Here is a 13,155-nt window from a genome sequence, read left to right as displayed (position 1 = left end):
GAATATGGAGGAAGTGTTCAAAGGTGAAAACCCTAATGATCTGCAAGGCTTGAATATATGTAAGGAAGTAAAACTTTATGTGCATCTTTTTTGTTTTAGAGAATGTGCAAATACAAGATCTAAGGAATTCATACGTAGATCAACACTAGATTCAAAACACACTCAAATTTAGAAACCGGTATGTGAATGATTGACCAAAAATTATCTCTAACTGTTATGAAGCTCAATTTGTAATAATCTTGATCATTATGAGATGATCTATGTTAGATTTGTGTTAGCTACGTGCTTAATATCACTAATGTTTCTTTGATCGGCCTTAACTATCATCTTGAAGTCACGTCTGATTTATCATTACATGTTTGTGCAAATGAAATATAAAACACTGGAAACATATCCATTAGACCAAAGTTTTTGCAATTATCGAAACCGCACAAAATTGTAAACAGTAATAAAACTCTTATTACTGTGAAGAATCTTTGGTTGGACAAAAAATTTATGCAGAGATCACTGCACTAAAGAAAAAGATTAAAAGGGATCATTAGTAACCATTGGATGGATCTCATTCTTTAATCTTTGATGCAGTGCTTGTCCGAATCGAAATCTTGATAGCTGAGATCAAAGAAAATGCTTGATTACTAGTTGAGAGCTATTGATGATCTTTGGTCTGAAGGAATTCTGCATATATAATAATCTATCAGCATCAGTAAGGGAAGCATGATATGGACCTCTCCCTCAAGACACAAAAGAGTAGCAAACTGTAAAAGCTGACCGTGATCAATCATGGCTGCCCAATCTGGATTGGCATCTTCCCTGCCAGAAGCAGAAGACTAATAAGAAGAGAGAGATTTCGCCGAATACTGCATTCCTAAACGTTCATTAACCTACTTCAGTCTACTCAACAGCTGAGGAAGATGAGAGCGTATGAACTCTTTCCTTGAGAAAACTCCATTTACTGTTCATTTACCTCAATGGTACAGTAGTTTCAGCAAAGCCTCTCAGAGAAGGTCTCTTTCTCCAGATCACAATCGGAGAGCTAATCATGCCTTCGTTCATCCATCCATATTAGTGCTTCATCCACTTGATGCACAAGTTGACCATCCTATGAATTCAAAGACAATGAGTGATGCCTGCATCCTTGTCTTCGCATGCCATTGTCCCCCTCCACCGAGCTGGAGGCATGCATATCGCAGACTTGCCCTAAACCCAAGGCTCTCATGGAAATCCAGCATGTATGCATCTCCTCTTGACTGGATTGCATGACACTTTCGTGGGGTTCTGAAACCATTTGCAGTTGGATATAGCAGAAGAAATGATGTGTGTCTGCAACTTTTCTCAGCCAAATCAATGAACACATAGGTCCAACATTTGTGATCAATATGGCAAGATATATATATCTTCCTTTTCATTAATGTGACCCTCCCATCACTTGGGAATATGTGAAGGTTGTATACAGTGAAAGCACCATTGAGACCGAGCCAATGAATAGACATCAAAATCCCTTAGGGAAGGGGAAGGCATCCCTTTCCTTACCTTCATTATGTAAAGAGCATTATTCTGTGCACTAAATCTCCTCATGTGCACTGCATTTTTCTCTGAGTGAAATGCATGTTTATATATATAACCCTCTCTCTCTCTCTCTCTCTCTCTCTCTCTCTCTCTCTCTCTCTCTCTCTCTATCTCTCTCTCTCTCTCTCTCTCTCTCTATCTATCTATCTATCTACTTTTTAGGTTTTAAATCTCCTTCAGCTTCAGACCCTTCTGAGTTATCATTGATACAATATATATATATATATATATATATATATATATATATATATATATATATATATATATATATATATATATATATATATATATATATATATTAGGGTATATAAGGATGTTTATGCTTTAATTTAGATAAAACAAGCTAAATCATCATCAGAATGCATCATCAAGTGGCTATTTGGATCAGTTGAAGTCAAAGAATCTTGGAATTGCTGTTTCACCACCACTAGTATCTATGCATACACACTTGTAATCCAGAAGGCAATCTCTATGTGTGATGGAGCAAAACATGTTTGGAAGCATATGTTGAAATTTGGGGCTTCTCTTACTAAAAATTAAGGCCTGTTTCAAACATTATTACTAGCCCTAATCGGCGTGCTTAATGAAGATTAAGTTCATTGGATAGTGATTTAAATCAAACTCAATGGTGCATTTCTCTTCACCAAAAGGAAAGAGAAAATAAGTTGACATATTTTACTTTATAGGTGATATTGAGCTAAGAACAAAGGGAAATTAAACGAAATTGATGAAAGCAATCGACTTTTATTGGATGATCTACATCAATCAATTAGTGGATGACCAATGGCCCAATTAATTGTGCATTTGTATGCCTAGTGTGTAATAATTCTTTGTGATGGAGGATGAATGAATGTGACATGGAAGAGTTTGGAGGCTAACACTCTTGATAAAGACATGACACTCATGAATCAAGACTGAGAGTAGAAGAAAACTCAGGCTAGTTGATGAGGACCAAAGGATGAGTGAGACTACACTGAGAATTAGGTAGCATTGGAGGACTGTCAAAGTCAAGAAATAGCTTATGGATGGACAACACATTTGGAATTTTGTAGGGTAGAAGTATGAGCTAAAAATAGTCAAAATAGGAAGATGATAATATATTTGAAATACATATAATCCACTGAGAAAAGAAAATTATTGAACCCTTGCTTGCTTCTGCTATGTGGAAGGCTTCCTTCCTTCTCTTTCTGGTGTCTCAACCTTTGTGTTCAAGAACTCAGAGAACATGGATGCTCCTGTCAAGGAAAAGGAAACATGCATGCTTGCAGCTTGGCCAACTTATCTGGGTTCCGTTCACTGATCACTGGACATCTGGGATTGTGGTGGCCATGCAGAATGAGCGTCTCCTTGTCTGTATCTCATGTCTGATGCCTAGATATTAATGCATGATGATGTTCTTGGCTGTGGCTGCATTCTTCCTTGTCACTTCAACAATGGTATAACTTGATCCTTCAGATTTCTCGAAGGAGGTTGTGCTTGCTATGTGTGCGAGAGAGATTTGTTGGTGTTGATATGGATAGCATTATTATCACTCATGAAAGCGATACAGCGAAGGAAAACTATATTTTAGAACGTGGAGTCAATCGCTGATCGATAAACTATGAGTTTGTGGTGGTGTGGATGAATGTTAGGTTCTCTGAGAGAGTGATTGCAGGTAACAGATGGATGGAGTCAAATAGGATACGTGTGGATCGTGTTGGAAGACATTTCTCCTTCTACCTGGCAATCATGGAGAACACTGGGACAGATGCTGCTTCTATTGTGGTCTATAATGATACACCTACCGCCATCTCGTAAGCGATGCATTAAGGTAAACAAAGACAACCATCTTGTCCTACTCTACTCCGAGATGATTCCTTCTCTGCTCAAACGCACCGAACGAGAGAGGAGCAACCGATGAGCTCGGCTCTACTCCTCCTTCGAACCAGGTGTGCTGACCAGGTTCCTGCGTTCCCCGGTCTCCGCCCACTGGAAGTGTGCTGACCTTCTTGTGTCCAGTTACTGTTTGATTCGGGTAGTCTGACGATAGAAGCGTGGAAGAATGAGGAAGATGATGCAAAGAATCCATCTTTCTTCACGGGTACGTATTCTGGATAAAGAGAAGACGGAGGACGAGCAACAGCTGCAGAAGGCCCACAAATCCCATGATTCTCGCGGTGTGGTGATTCCAAGTTCCTGCTTCGAGCGTTGACGGAGGAGAAGAGAGGAGAGTAGCGGTAAAGGTCGCGCCTTTCCTGGGATGGTTGAGTCAAATTCTCCCCTTTAACTGAGAGAAGAGATCAGAAGAGTCGGAGCTACTGTTCGATGGCGAGATCAAGTTCGTTCTTTTGATCGGGAACAGAGGAAGAAGAGAGAAGCGAATGGGGATGGAGGCGGAAGAAGCCGATAGGGAGGTGCGGAAGATGGTGCTCGGGAAGTACGAGATGGGGCGCGTCCTGGGGAAGGGGACCTTCTCCAAGGTGTACTACGGCCGCGAGCTCAGCTCCGGTGAGAGCGTCGCCATCAAGGTGATCGACAAGGAGAAGATCCGCCGTGAGGCCGGCTTGATGGAGCAGATCCAGCGGGAGATTGCGGTGATGCGCCTCGTTCGCCACCCTAATGTGGTGGAGCTCCGGGAGGTGATGGCCACCAGGTCCCGCATCTTCTTCGTCATGGAGTTCGTCCGCGGCGGCGAGCTATTCGCCCGCGTCTCCCGCGGCCGCTTGCCCGAGGACCAGGCCCGCCGCTACTTCCACCAGCTCATCTCCGCCGTCGACTTCTGCCACAGCCGTTGCGTCTCGCACCGGGACCTCAAGCCCGAGAACCTCCTCCTCGACGAGCACGGCGACCTCAAGGTCTCCGACTTCGGCCTCTCCGCGCTCCCGGAGCAGCTCCGCCACGACGGCCTGCTGCACACTCAGTGCGGCACCCCGGCCTACGTGGCCCCGGAGGTCCTGCGCTGCCGCGGGTACGACGGCGCCAAGGCCGACATCTGGTCCTGCGGCGTCATCCTCTTCGTCCTCCTAGCGGGATTCCTCCCGTTCCAGGACGAGAGCTTGACGCGGATGTACGGCAAGGTGTTCAAGGCTGAGTACGAGGTACCTCCATGGTTCTCCGGCGAGGCCCGCCGCCTTGTCTCCCGCCTCCTCGTCGTCGACCCGGGGAAGCGCATCTCTATCCCGGCCATAGTGCAGCTACCTTGGTTCAAAAAGGGCTCTTGCCGCCCACCGCCCATCCACATCCCTCCGCCGCCACGACACTCGGAGGACGAGGACACTAAACCAGCGACGCCGAGGTTCTACAACGCGTTCGAGCTCATCTCCTCCATGGCCACGGGGTTCGACCTCTCGACCCTGTTCGAGAGCCGGCGCAAGGCGGGGACGGTGTTCACGTCACGGTCGCCGGCGGCGGCGATCGTGGAGGGGCTGGAGAGGGTGGGGCGGGCCCTCGGGTTCGAGGTGGAGCGAACCAAGTCGTACAAGGTGACGATGGAGGGGAAGACGGAGGGGAGGAAGGGGCGGCTAGCGGTGACGGCGGAGGTGTTCGAGGTGGCCGCTGGGGTGGCGGTGGTGGAGTTCTCCAAGTCTTCCGGCGACACCTTGGAGTACACCAAGTTCTGCGAGGAGGACGTCCGCCCGGGGTTGAAGAACATAGTTTGGACATGGCAGGGCGACGACCCAACCTCCGCCAGCAGCGGGTGACCGGCTTAAAGGTACCTCGAGGTGACCCGATCCCAGACAGCTACCAGCGGCTACGAGTATTAGTGGGTAATAATTCTTAATAATGACCATGTAAAGACATGTAAATAGATGATATCATGCCTATGTTTGTGATTGAAGGAGAGGTGGGGATAAATTCTGGAACACAAGTATTCCTCCAAGAAGTTACACACCATGCAGTAGGACTATCTCAAATCACGACTGGATGAGCACTTCTTGTTAACGTAACCTGCTCATATGATTAGTCTTCTGCAGGCAGATGAGCAACAAAACAATAAAAAAAGTTATGTACCAAAGAGGATGTAAGGCAATGAGGAATGGCTAAAGAGAGTCAACACACGGCAGTTATTTATGGCCTAAGATTTGTTCACGAGTGTCCAACAAGTGACTCTGACTTGCTCCTGGGCAACTTAAAGCCCAGAAGGAACTACAGGGAATTTCAACTTTGGTTATTGAATGGATCAAGTTGCAAAAGGTGGCTTTGTAAAGGCACCTCATGACCATCAGGCCGGAAAACAATATGGACCGGACAGGGCATGATAAGGAGTGAAATATTCATACAAAAGGCTTATCATAATCCTGACCCTCTGGAAGAAAAGCAGCAACTTGAGCTTTTCTTTACTTTCTCTTTTCAGAACCAAAAGACAGGCGTTCAAAGCTTCGGAGAAGAGGTTCATTACGGCTGCCTCTGGCTGCTGCTGCTGATCTGGAGATGGATGATGACCTGGAATCTATGATGGGCTGCTGAACTCTTTGGGCACTGGCAGGGCGACGGCTGCTAGAAAATAACCTGCTTGTTCTGCTATGTTGAGTCTCACTACGCTCAACAGATGAACTTGGCCTGCTGCTTGAGAAAATAGCCCTCTTGGATGTGCTCCCACTGCGAGACGATGGACGGACTTTCTCCGACTCAAGCTAAAATTAAAGGCAAAATGGGACTGTTATAGCACTGACAGGAGAACTATTCTGAATCTTCTTAAAGCAGCAGGTTTACTACATGTGCAAGCATGCAGTCCTCACACCCAACCCAACTAACCATCCACAAACTAAGACCTGCGTGTGTTCACATAGAGAGAGAGAGAAAGAGAGAGAGAGAGAGAGAGAGAGAGAGAGAGACTTACCACTTCCTTGGATGATATATGTGCATCATCCGGTATTTTGTGCTTGGAGTGTTCACCATGATGACCAGAACCAGAGGCATTCCTTCTAGCAAATGCTTCGACCGCACCTGAGATTCTATCACGAACCTCTTGCCCAACTGATAGAAAAACCACATGAATCAGCAGGCCAATTCATATATTATGCTTCCATTAGTCCTACAAGGAAAGAAAACAAACCAGAAGTTCTTTCTGCCCTTTCCATCGATGGACCAATAGCTCCACTTGTTCTTCCATTTGGCTGGTGCAAGGAACCAGAATTAATATACATACAAAACGACAGATCATAGTGATATATAACTCTTAAACACATACCCGTGTTCGAGGATTAGTACCAATATGAGGATGCTTCAGAATGGTCCAGTCGAAAATATAATCAAACTGATGCCCTACACAACATTGGGAGATGTATGTAAAGCTTGAAGGGCACCCCATGACTTAAATTAGCTACTTCTAGTATAAATATTCAACTAAGAAATGACAAATAAAAAAAGGAAGCCATCAAAACATAATATTTGGACTAACCTTCTCGAATATATAGGTCACGGAAAAGCCGTTTCAGGTAAGAATAATCTGGCTTGTCCTCAAATCGCAAGGAACGACAATAGTGAAAGTAAGATACAAATTCTGATGGATATGATCTGCAAAGTACCTGATTCACAACAAAGATTGCACAAAGTTTACTTTCACTTTTCTCATTATCCAGTAAGATGCAGTGGCAATAGTTCATCCATCAAGTCATTTGAAAGAATATTCACAATTACCTCCACTGAAGTAAGCATCTTTTTTTCACTAATTTTATCATACTTCTGCTTTTTATTGCCAGCTTTAAGCCCTTGCCAGGGAAGGCTATAGTCAATCAAATTAACCAGAAATTAGGAGTAGGAAAAGTAAAGGGAATCACAGCATGCTAAGTGACTATTCAATGAAGAAAGAGAAGAATCAGTCTTGACCTTCCTCTTAGGAAATACATAAGCATATAACCAAGAGATTCCAAATCATCTCTCCGGCTTTGCTCTGCACACAATCATGATAACTTCAGTAAGAGCAAGCACAAGCTGAATAATATAAAATTGTTACCAATGTCAACTGTCAGGCTGATAGATACGTACCAACCCCAAGATGTGTATTAACACTAGCATACCGTGCTGTCCCGGTCAGGTTCTTGTTCTCCCTGTAAATGAACAAAATATATATCACATCCAAGTAGAACTGATCAAGAACTCAAAAAGATCATTTATGCTAATAAAGACATGGAATGGAGAAATTACCAAAATGTTTTATCAATACAACATGCACAAGAAACATAAAATTTGGCGTGTATTTGTAAAAGATATCACGACACATTCTACAGCAATTAGAACCAACATTAGAATTCTAAAAATTTACTTTCAGTCCTGCTTGCACAAAGAACTTGAACACATCTACATGTTGCCTTGAACAAAACATGGTATCTCTGACAATAATAGTCAAAGTTCTTCAGGATGTGATGAGCACACCCATTCTCTAACACCTATAAAGGAACCCCATTATTTCTCTCAAAAGTAAATTCCACACACATCCCAGAACCTGCTGATCCATGACATGCTCTGATTAGAGTAATCAAGTCACAACGTATTCATACTAAAAGTTATTATTTCATTTTTGCCCACAAGATTAGCACAGACAATCATAGCCTTTATTTTAATTTTGGTGGACGTGAATGTTAGAAGCAAAAGTAGCAGAACTCATCGCTTTTAACAAAGACAAGGTTGTTAGTCACAAAAAGGCAAAGATGAAAACAATTTTCAAGCCTATATAGGATGATATTAGTGATCAATCCTACAATTACTCCTAAGCATCCTTATGTTAGACAAGCAGATATGAAAAGTGTAGTTGAGTAAAATGTTTCATTCTGTGGAGATAGGAGAAAATCTTAGGATTAGCATGTCAAAAGCAAGAAACAGTTACCTGTATGGAATGTGCTTATGAGTCTGAAGATCCCTATATTTCTTTGCAAGGCCATAATCAATGATGTAAACCTGACATTAAAAGCAAATGTCAAATAAGAAACAAGAAAAAGAGAATGCCAGAAGTAGAATAATGAAATTTTTGTTTAGAATAAACCTCTAGGCAATCCAAGGAAAATTTTGTTCCAAATTTTTTGTTTCTAAGAGCATTAATGAAGACATGCCAGAAGCAATACCACACTAGAAGTCATTAGAATATAAAGTTGCTGCAGCATAACTTCATAATAAAAACAGCTACTCAAAATAGTATAAAGAGATTATAATGAAGAAAAAGTATAAAGAGAGATTATGACATATGACAATAATTCCATAGTAGTCAGAACATGCTTAGCAAGCAAAGTGGTAAGTAATACAGAAATTCTGGATTCGATATGGTGACTGGGGCTTGTAGCAGCCCAATCCACCGATTCTCCAGGTAATTTATAGTCCAGGCTTCAGCTCAGAGATGTGGGCCTTTGGAACCATATGGACTTGGATTACAAGTTTTCAACAGGTAAAGAATCAGCACAAAGCCACCAGTGCAACAAGCAGTAGTTGAGTCGAGGTGATGATCCTGCCATGACCCCATGCCAAGCTCCAATATCTGACCACTGTTAAGCTCTCCATGTTTTTCAGATAATGTCTCCCTAAAAGCTAAGAGTTTCCTCCAACACTTTTCCACCACCACCTTGTGATGCACAACTCTACCTTAATAGCCATGATAGAATCCTTAAACCTAGCAATTAAGTGATCGCTGACACAGTTTTTGCAATGCACCAGTGAATCAGAAGGGTCATTACCAACCAATTTACAAACAAAGACATGGAGCATAGGCCAATGTCTAACCTTGTCCAATCAGCCAATGGAGAGGAAGGACTTTGATCTAGAAGAGTTTATATCACCAACCAGACTAATCTGGCCATCAGGCCCACGTCTCACCAATTTCCACCACTTTCTGGTTACAAATAGTTTTCCAGCCTGTTTTAATAGGCCCTTGTATGATGATCTCAATGGGTTCTAGTCTTGTGACTGATCATAGCCATTTGGCTTAGTTTTGAACACAGATCCAAGCAGGTCCTAGTTTGATCCAAGAGCCAATGCTGATTCAATGAAACATAGGGAGGATCGATGTTGGAGAATACCATGTCAGCTTTTTGCCAAATCCATCAGTCTCTTGCCAGCCCCAGCAACTACAACTTCCTCATAGCTGTACCATCCTTGGTTATAAATCTATGAAACTTCCTCTCTCCAGTGCCTTGGCCCACGAGACAGGGTCAAGTCAACTGTGAAACCGTGCAATTTCTCAGTGTGTGCTAACGCCTGTGAACCATTGCCATCAACGGTGTAACTAATGCATCAATATTAGTTCAACACTTTCTGAACAAAGAACACACATCCAAGGTCCAAACATAGCTGGTTACTATGGAAATCTAACCATTATTTTCATGTGAACTATCGGGTGCAATGAGATATATAAATGCAGAGTGAACTTCTATAATGTATCTACAAGTTGTCTTTCTCTAGTTCTACAAAAGGAACATACTCTCTGATTCTGCAGTAATTTCTTCATAAGATTTATCTCAGGCATAAAAAGGCCAATAAAGGGTGACTTTTAACGGCCGAACCATTTAATCTAAGCATCAAAGGCTTAATCTATTATATGAATAATAAGCATTACCACACTGCAAAAAACAGAAACAGTGCCTAAAAGAATAGAATATTATAGTCCGAATTTGAAGTCCAGACAAAAAATTAATCATAAATGATACAGCTTTACTAGCACTAAGGTATAATCCTATATGCCTGAAGTGAAAGAATCAGAAAGAAAACATAACATGACTACCCACCTGATTTGCTTTACGGCCAAGGCCCATAAGAAAGTTATCTGGCTTTATATCACGGTGAAGAAAACCCCTTGAGTGCATATATTCCACTCGATTAATCTAGAAAAACCAACAAGGACAAGTATTATGGGAATTCTTCTAGAAAGCAGGATACTAAAGTCTCACTTTAAAAATTTTACACTTTATATTTGTAAATGTTAAAGTTCCAATAGAAAGAAGCAAAAAAATGATATGCAAACCATTTGATCAGCAAGCGTTAACACTGTCTTCAGTGAGAACTTCCGGCTACAGTAGTTGAACAAATCTTCAAGACTAGGCCCAAGAAGATCGATGACCATGACATTGTATTCTCCTTCCACACCAAACCATTTTAGGTGTGGAATTCCAGCTTTATTAAAAAGGCAAAACCAAAATCATCACCAACGTTGCCAACCAAACAAAAGTAATCATAACTGCTGATTAACTTACTTCCTCCTTGAAGAAGCATATACAATTTTGACTCATAATGAAGTTGAGGATGCTTGGCTTTCACCGACTCCTGATATATCAGAGTTCAAGTAGTAAATTCTATGAAGTTTTCTGTTGCAGCACAACACAACTCATGCCACAAAGACCAAAATAAGACACAAGACAAGAAAAAATATCATTATATTCATAATCAAATAATGAAAAAGTAAACAAGATACTTGTTGATACTACAATGATGACAACAAACGAAGATGATGAAAACAACAACGACAACGATGCTGTAGAGAGCAAATAAAAAACTTGTTGATGAACTATAGAAAAACAACTATCAGGAAATATTTTACAAAACAAATTCATAAGCATAATTGAAGTTTTCATGTTTAACAAAGATGCAACTTTAGGAAGGAACACCTCAATAAGCACAATAATGGAATACCAAATCACATGCTAAATTATATGTAATACATATCAAAGGAAATACAAGCTTCGGTTGCACGGCATTGCTCCATCATAAGGATCAAGGATCGGTTGCACTTATAATTGGGTTCCCTTAGATGTCCTTCCACCCACTTACATAGGCTAACAGTTGCACATGCAAACAGATCTAGAGTTCCATTTCAACAATTATGGCCGCAAACCTAATGAAGCTCAGATAATCAACGATTCATCATAAAGCTTTTGAGAAAAGTTTTGAATTTAGATTCAGTTTTCAACATTATTAAGTACATACCAACTTTATTGCGACTTCCTCTCCACTTTGTATGTTAACACCTGAACCAAATTCCCCAGTGGAAAAAACCTTAGCATCAAATCAACTGTAATATAAGCAAATAAAAACATACAAGTTCACATCGGACACTACCCAAATCAGCTAAAAAGACAAAAGAATACAACAGACCTAGATGGAGCTCGCCAAAAGATCCGCATCCAATCTTTTTGCCGAGCTTAAATTTTCCACCAATAACGTGCTCCATGGAAGATTCCGACAAAAAATTCACCACCACAAGAATCAAGCGATACTAAAGTCCTCTATATCTCTAGGCTCATCCAAAAAAGACACTTGTTTTCAGCGATCCGCTAGATATCTACAACCACAGCCAAAAGGAAACCCTAAAATTGACTCTATCAGCGCCCAACCTTCCCAGCTTTTCCAGATCCTGGACACCTACATTCCAAGAAACCGGAACCCGAAAGCACCGGGCAACCGAATCCCCCTCCGACCAAAAGAATCCACCCAAAAAAGCTCTACCGCTCCCTTCCGAAGGCCACGTCGAAGCAAGAGCCGTCCGTCTCAATCTCCGCCGCCAGAAACGACCCCAAGCCCTAGAAGATCAAGATCTCCACCGCGACGACAGATCCAAACCCTAGTCCGTTCTCGAAGCGACGATCGGCTCCTGCCGCACGCGCATCATCGGATCAACGAAACCTTCGATTACGAGAGGCGACGGAAATAGATAGAAGGGAATCGACGATCGGGGGATCGATAAAAATTTCCCCCACGATCCCCGCAAACTTTGTCGCGATCCAAATAACAGAAGGGGGGAGACGATGCGGAATTGGGGAGACGATGATGTGATGATATCAAGTTGGGCTTTATTGGGATCTTTTGCATATACACCCTCTCGATGTTTGCCAATTACATATTCACTCGTATAATATAATATAATATAATATAATATATATATATATAATAAAAATACAAGTAAAGAACTATGGATGTGACAATAAAAGAAAGCAGATGAGCGACAAATTTCAAGTGATTTAGTTGCATTGATGGAAGAACAGACGGCTACAGTGTTTTAATTGAATGGATGTGACAATGAACCCTTCGAGGCTGGATTGCTTGTGATTCTGCATTGGCTGATTCAATTCAGCATGATAGCAGCATACAATAACAAAGAACCATCCGCCACCAATTTTTCCAGGCGAATTAAATAGACTATGCTGATGATTAAATCTTGGATACAGCTTCGACAACTTATCATTCATCAACAACCAGTCAACTAAAATTTATGGAATAGTTATGTTTGGGGGGAGAACAAAGATGAGCAGTTTTGATAAGTCATCGTAGAAACATGAAGAGATGGACTGCATTATGGGAGAGGGTGGCGTCTCCCAGACGTCGAACACGTTCGCCTCACTGTGCAACGCAAACAACCGGTCGCCACCGATGGAGAAATCATATATGGAACCACCATAACTCCTCCTCGGTGTTGATGTTAGATGGCCATCTCTTCGTCGCGCTTCCCCAGACGCTCGCGGCTGGTGTCCACGATGCTGTCGGCGTCAAAGTAGCCAACGTCGTTGACCTGCTGGTAGTCGAGGCTGATGGGTCGGTGCTCCCTCAGCATCAAGTCGTAGACGTGGACCATGTTGCCGTGGGCGACGCACCAGCAGCAGCCATCGGGGCCGGCGCGGATGGCCGTGCCAGGAA

General features: G+C 42.3%; 2 protein-coding genes across 2 annotated transcripts; one reads left to right on the top strand and one right to left on the bottom strand.

The window, feature by feature from the left end:
• The first annotated feature begins 3,399 nt into the window (after positions 1 to 3,399).
• Positions 3,400 to 5,439, top strand: LOC135649162 (CBL-interacting serine/threonine-protein kinase 5-like). Its single transcript, XM_065167292.1, has one exon. It carries the CDS (start codon positions 3,927 to 3,929, stop codon positions 5,244 to 5,246), a length of 1,320 nt encoding a protein of 439 aa, XP_065023364.1. The 5' UTR covers positions 3,400 to 3,926; the 3' UTR covers positions 5,247 to 5,439.
• A 157-nt stretch (positions 5,440 to 5,596) lies between these two features.
• LOC135649161 (casein kinase 1-like) lies at positions 5,597 to 12,284 on the bottom strand. The gene is made up of 14 exons (XM_065167291.1): positions 11,620 to 12,284; positions 11,452 to 11,492; positions 10,722 to 10,791; positions 10,493 to 10,641; positions 10,257 to 10,352; positions 8,372 to 8,442; positions 7,534 to 7,595; positions 7,375 to 7,438; positions 7,186 to 7,270; positions 6,947 to 7,073; positions 6,737 to 6,810; positions 6,602 to 6,662; positions 6,386 to 6,522; positions 5,597 to 6,179 (listed from the first exon to the last, which is right to left on the bottom strand). The coding sequence occupies exons 1-14, from the start codon at positions 11,693 to 11,695 to the stop codon at positions 5,883 to 5,885; spliced, it is 1,410 nt and encodes a 469-aa protein (XP_065023363.1). The 5' UTR covers positions 11,696 to 12,284; the 3' UTR covers positions 5,597 to 5,882.
• Positions 12,285 to 13,155: the final 871 nt, after the last annotated feature.

Source organism: Musa acuminata, chromosome BXJ3-9 (genome assembly GCF_036884655.1).
Source record: "Musa acuminata AAA Group cultivar baxijiao chromosome BXJ3-9, Cavendish_Baxijiao_AAA, whole genome shotgun sequence".
In the NCBI taxonomy this organism is placed as follows: Eukaryota; Viridiplantae; Streptophyta; class Magnoliopsida; order Zingiberales; family Musaceae; genus Musa; species Musa acuminata.
This window is presented reverse-complemented; position numbering and strand designations above follow the sequence as displayed.

Bases quoted from the DNA above. Each gene is read 5' to 3' on its own strand.
- LOC135649162 (XM_065167292.1), top strand. From the start codon at position 3,927: ATGGGGATGGAGGCGGAAGAAGCCGATAGGGAGGTGCGGAAGATGGTG.
- LOC135649161 (XM_065167291.1), bottom strand. From the start codon at position 11,695: ATGGAGCACGTTATTGGTGGAAAATTTAAGCTCGGCAAAAAGATTGGA. The intron at 7,271-7,374 runs GTCAAGACTGAT...GATTGACTATAG, and splicing joins ATGTATTTCCTAAGAGGAAG to CCTTCCCTGGCAAGGGCTTA. The intron at 7,074-7,185 runs GTAATTGTGAAT...GTTGTGAATCAG, and splicing joins AGATGCTTACTTCAGTGGAG to GTACTTTGCAGATCATATCC.